This window comes from Zingiber officinale, chromosome 7A (genome assembly GCF_018446385.1).
Source record: "Zingiber officinale cultivar Zhangliang chromosome 7A, Zo_v1.1, whole genome shotgun sequence".
Taxonomy (NCBI): domain Eukaryota; kingdom Viridiplantae; phylum Streptophyta; class Magnoliopsida; order Zingiberales; family Zingiberaceae; genus Zingiber; species Zingiber officinale.
The window spans coordinates 85,234,785-85,240,784 of record NC_055998.1 but is presented as its reverse complement, the minus strand read 5'-3'; the positions used below and the strand labels follow the sequence as shown (position 1 = coordinate 85,240,784).

Below are 6,000 nucleotides of genomic sequence, written 5' to 3'. Positions count from 1 at the left end.
TTCTGATATGTTACTAACAAATGATTTTGTTGATATTGGATCAATGAAATAGAGAGAATTTTTTATTATGAGGAAATACCCCATCAAGTAAAATTCATTTATTTTTTAATGTGTATTAACATCTTATAGACGAGTACACTATCAACAATCAAAATGAAAGCACGCGAGTCATTATTAACCTTCGCTAACACTCTCAATAGTTGGATATGGAACTCGAATGAACTTAATATAAAATTCCAAACACCTCCTGGTATTTAGAAATAACATGTAATGTTAATTTGTATCATTTCAAAGAGATAAAGAAAATTATATTAAATCAAACTAGTCCTAATCAATTAAATTGTCTAGTTAAATCATTGAAAAAAAAAATAAATGCACATTTCCTTTCAATGAAATTCCATGACTTATGACCATAAATATAAATATGAATGCTCAACTTAGCACTTCATATTACATAATACACGCTTATTAGGGTTTAGATAAGTCGATACATTTTTTCTCTATAATAGTCAATTCCATTTTTTCTAGATCATGTCCAACCAAAATATCTTGCTGCATAATATTCCCAAAGATCTGTATACCATCCCTTCCCATTATCACCATGCATTTCACATTCCGTCTATACCACCTAAACAAGTTTTCAGGGCTCACCCTGAAGTTCCCCAATGTCCCATCAAACGAGAACCACAACCCCGGCAGCCTCTCCTCTGCCTCTGTCGAGAACACCGTGAAGCACAATTTGAATGAGTCAATCTTCACAATCTGCAAGTTAACGTAATCCGTCAATTCCCTCACCAATTGGTCCACCACTACAGTGTCCAGCATGGTCATGACGGTGCCAGAGTCGAAGATGATGTTTCCGGCGCTCAACTTGGACCTCGTAGTAAGGAAGATGTTAAACTCATCCGGGATTGAGATGGCGTTAAGTTGCACGGCGTAGAAGTTGTCTTGCGTCTTGAGCGGCGTGACGATCCTATTTCCGGCGACCGTCGGTTTGCCGCGTCCCAAGAAGAGCCTACTACTGAATCCCTCATCGAGCATGTCCAGGCAGTAGGAGAAGTACTTGCTAATGTACTTAGGGGCAAGCTGGTGGATCAGAGATGGAGGCTTGGGGCGCAATCCAATGATGCCGCCGAGGTTGGCAATTCCATTGTTCATAGACCGGAAGTTGCAACCGAATGTCATATTTGGAATTAAGAATAATTGGAACGGATCTAATGAGGCTAAATGCAAGGTTTCTGAGGATAAAATTCCGTCGACGTTGGAACCATCGCCATAGGCGGCATGGTACTGGCACATCGCATCATCAGTGCAATGACCCATGCTCAAGCTCTTGCACTCATCGGAAAAGCAAGATAACTTCTTGTAGGAGAGGGATGCATTAGGATTGAATAGGGTGGTGTTCCTATTGGAGCATTGGCAGCCATCACAGTTAACCCAGTTTAGTTCGCTGCCGGTGTCGATGATGCCCCACACAGATTGCGAGTTTGGCATGCCCATGCTAATCAGCATCAAGAATTCCCCTTCATTATAGCGCAAGCCGATCTCCATGTCAGCGGAGGTCTTCATGGTGATGCGCTTGTCCAAGTAGCTAGCTCGGTTGACCGAGCGAACAGTGGCGGCCTGTAGGCGATCAAAGGGTGTCATCGAGCTGTTGTACAGTGGCGACTTGGGGGAGTCGCGGTGGACCAACTCAATGTCAAAGACAGTGTCCTGTGGGACAAGAGCCGGCACGAAGGAGATCAGTAAGAGGAGGCGGAAGAAGGTAACGATGGCCGCCATTGCGATAATTAATGAAGATATATACTTTTTCAACTGGTGAGTGAATATAATTTATAGAGAGATTCAACAGGAGAATAAAGAAGTTTAATTAACGGGAATTAATGATAAGATTAATTGAATAAAATTTGGAAGGAAGTGAGATTTGGAAACACATTTAAATTTTGAGAGGAATTGGAAATTAATTAATGGAACCTAGGCATCTCATCAATTCGATTAATGGTCCAAATCAAGCTTGAAATGGCAAAAATCTATCTTTAATTGTTATTATATAATTAATTGATTCTGAAAGGATCCATAGGTGTAAGTTTCCTTTTACTCCTCCTGACTAATTTATATTTATTTAGAAGGAACTTTGCTCCCATTCCAAGTTTAGTTATATTATTTTAATCGTATTGGATGCATTTAGAATGAGTGTGTCTCCACGTTATTTTTTTCACTACCAATAATGGAACTTTCTCCGATAATGTGGATTGGCCTGATACTTACTGGATGTCTACCGACCAACCTCCAGCATCGACAACGATGCTCCTATATAGATCAATATGAATTAAAGAGAAAGACCATTGTTTTTGTGATAACAGACGAGAGAAGATAAGGAAGAAGAAGCAAATTAAAGAGGAGAGTTTTACCTTCTTTGTTACCTACCTCAACCAGCTTCGGTGAGCCCGGTAATGATTAAAGAGAGCAAATCAAGACAAAATAGGGCTATTCTTATGGTGCCAAACAAAATCCTAAAAAACATGAGAAGAGGTAGAAGATACAAGGGTTGCACATGTTGCTAGAAGAGGGTAGCAGCTGATGTTACGTTTCTTACTTTCTAGAGAAGAGAAAGGAGAAGAAAAGAAAACTCTTGTGCTTGAGAAGAGGAGAGGTAAAAGCTGCAGGTTATTGCTATTAGAGAAGAGAAAGTGAAGAAGGAAATGAGGAAGAAGACGAAAATAAAAATAAAAGAGAGAGATGGGCAAAGACATAACGGTGGTGTACAACATGACGGGGGCATCTAGTAGGAAGACATGGTGGGTCAGACCTCAAGTAAGTATGCAAATGGTAAGTGACGGGAAATAACTAGAAGAGAGAGATCTAGTGAGAACAAGTCCAATGGGATTGTAAGCACAGGTTAACTTAGATCCATTTTAGAAATCTAAGTTAAGACCAAGACTAAATCCTAATCTTGGTAAAATAAGATCTAATTCATAAATTAATTTATGCATTTGTGCTAAATCTATTTTGCAAGTAATTTTTTTTTTTATGTAGGATTGTAAAGCGCTAGAGAGGGGGGGGTGAATAACACTTGTGGTTTTCACTTTCGTTTTTAAGATAATTGAGTAATCGCAGCGGAAAATAAAGATCAATACACAAATATCAAGATTTTACTTGATTTGGAGCCTGTGGCGACTTCTACTCCAAGGCCCGCATGTAAGGGTGCTTTCGATGGGCAATCACTATAGTTTCAAAATATTTACAAATCAAAGTACACTTTAAATGCCATAAATAACAATATACCGATAAGTAAGAAATAAGAGTTGAAGGCTTCCGATTGTCGGAGTCAAGTTACAGTTTTGTCGGATCGTCATTTGAGCAGTGCGCAGTAGAAAGGTTGCTGAAATCAAGTGTATATTAGCTTCTGCTTGAACCATGCCTCCATCCTCCATAGGAGGCGCCTCCAGCCCTGAGTCATCCACGTTGATCAGCTCCACAATGTTCACTGCTTATCCACCCGAAGGCGCCTCCAAGATCTATGGAGGGAACCCTCCATGCAGCGTTCAAGGCACCTCCAGCAGCCTTAGAATGCGCCTTCGCACCTTGCTATTGTTGGTTAAACCTAGGAAAACGTACTGGTTCCACTGTACAAAAATTTTTGTACAAGTGTCGAACCTTTCTTTAAATAACCTATTGTGTTCTTTAGAAGTTGAATTAGGAATCACAGATGGAACTTAACATTATTGATTCCAAATTTAACTTATCTGTTCGTAATGGTTTAGATTTGAATCGCAAGCGGAACTTAACACTATTGATTAGAGCCGTTGATTTAGGCTGGGCCCGTCGGGTTGACCCGCCCTGCCAAACAATTTAAGCGGGTTGGGTTGGAATTTTATCAACCCAAGTCCGCCGTGGGGCGACCCGCCTTGTTTGGGAGGGAGGGAAGCTTCATTAACGTAACATGTGTTACCTTGTTTGGGAGAAAAGTGAGGGTAATGAAGGTTAAATATATAAAGTTACAAAATTACCCTCACTTTTATTAAAGACTTAAGCATTCAAAAACCCAGTGCATCTTGCATACATTCGTTGGTTAAGACTTACGCATTCAAATAATTGTAACTCATTTGTTAAAGTCGGCATCGACATCGTCGTCGACATCGAACTCGATGTCGGTGTCGAAGTTGGCATTGGCATCAAAGTCGGCGTCGGCATCGAAGTCATCAGCTGCGTAAAGTTAGAGTCTGCGTCAAAGTCGGAGTCGTTGTCGGTGTCGACATCGACATCAAAGTCGGTGTCAGCATTGACGGAGTGTGAGCGTTGAGTGGTGCCAGTTGGGCGATGCAAGTGTTTTTCGTCGTGATGCAAAGAATACCTAAAACAATGATTTTTAGAATTAATATAATTAATAAGACAGCGATAAAATTGGAATATAATTTTTTTTTAATTCCATATACCCTTCCTTACACCCCAAATCGGGGTGTAAGAAATTCTTTTGTTTCATGGGTAAGGAAGGTTAAAGCTTACCCTTCCTTACCTTTCCTTTCCGTAGCTCACTTCTTCCCAAACAGGGTTTCAAGTTTCCCTTCCCCTTCTTTACCCTTCCCTCTCCTTCCCTCACTTCCTCCCAAACAGTGCGTTACTCGTGATTTTCTTCCTCGCGACGCAACTAGGGCACGCGAAGCTCCCCCCACAGTGTTTTCTCCTTTCTTCTTCTTCTCTCCGGCCGACGACACATCTTCTTATCTTCACTACCGCCGCCCAGCCCTCCACATCCTTTCTCCATTCCTCCGTGATCTGCTCCAATCTGCAATGGACGACGCAGCTCCAACAACTCCTGTGAGCTGCAGTGATTTCATCAAGAGGAAGGTGTTCCTGTCTCCATTCTTTTCGCTGTGGAGATCCCTTGCAGACGGCGTTCTGAAAGCAGAGACTTCACAGAGGAAGTCGGTCGATTCATCTTCTCCGGTGGAAGCCTCTCTAGATCCATTCTTTCTATTGTGGAGTCTTCACCTGTGGATGACATTCCGGAAGCAATGAAGATCCACCTCAGTGGTGTATCCAACTCTGGCAGAAGCGCATCATCATCATGCCCATCCTCTATTCTTCAATTCCGGCAAAACTTACTAAAGCAAATCCAAGGCTGACGTTGTGGTGAACTCCTGTGGACGACGTTCCGAAGGTAGGAATTCCAGCAACCTCAGTCTCAGTGGTGTATACAATTCTGGCAGAGCAAATTCTCTTTTGATTTCTGTTCAGTTTTTGTTGATTCTGCAATTTATTTCCTATTTCATCTAAACTATCAACTTTGTGCCATCGGGAGCTGTAGATCAGCATTCATTCGTTGAGTTGCTATTCACTGGGGCTGGCGTTCCAAATTTGGGCCCTTTGTGTGACGACGAAGGGTAGTTGAATTGGTGTCTGATCGCAGAGGAGTGGATGTGGTTGATTAGCTTAGTTAGTTTTCATGTTTAATTTGTTTAATCTTTGTTCTTATGCATTTTGAATATTGTAGTTAATGTTTTGATTCATGCTACTTAGTTGTTAGTTTACCTTCATGTTAATTGTTTAAGTCTAATGTAGTTTATTTTCTTGCTTGATTAGGTTGTTATGTTTGTTATTGCTTTTTAGATTGATAGTTTGCATTTTGTTTAGTTTCATATTCTGTTTAATTCCATTTATGTATGATTGTTGATCTTGTATCATAGGGTGATAATGTGGTACAAGTTTAGCTGTTATACATAATTAGGTTTGGTTTAATTCCTACAAAGTTGTTTAGTTAATTGTCTTTGTTTGTTTCTTGCTTTCTTTATGCATGTTTGAGTTCTTTGTTATGTTTCATGTTATTTCCATTGATAGATTTTCTTGTATCATAGCGTCGCAATGCGGTGTGGGAAAATCTTTAATGGTTAGATAGGATAGTTGGTTAATTTTTTTATGCATGTTTCTTTTGTAGAAGGGAACATCACAGTGTAGAGTGACACTGCGCTGTGAGTTCATATTTGTTGGTTAGTTCGGATT

At 40.4% G+C, this 6,000-nt stretch overlaps 1 protein-coding gene across 1 annotated transcript; it reads right to left on the bottom strand.

Annotated features, from left to right (window-relative positions):
* Window positions 1-468: 468 nt before the first annotated feature.
* Window positions 469-1,782, bottom strand: LOC121999489 (aspartic proteinase CDR1-like). Its single transcript, XM_042554166.1, has one exon. It carries the CDS (start codon window positions 1,780-1,782, stop codon window positions 469-471), a length of 1,314 nt encoding a protein of 437 aa, XP_042410100.1.
* Between the last annotated feature and the right edge of the window lie 4,218 nt (window positions 1,783-6,000).

What these genes read in the sequence shown, in the direction of transcription:
- LOC121999489 (XM_042554166.1), bottom strand. Translation starts at nt 1,782, where the DNA reads ATGGCGGCCATCGTTACCTTCTTCCGCCTCCTCTTACTGATCTCCTTC.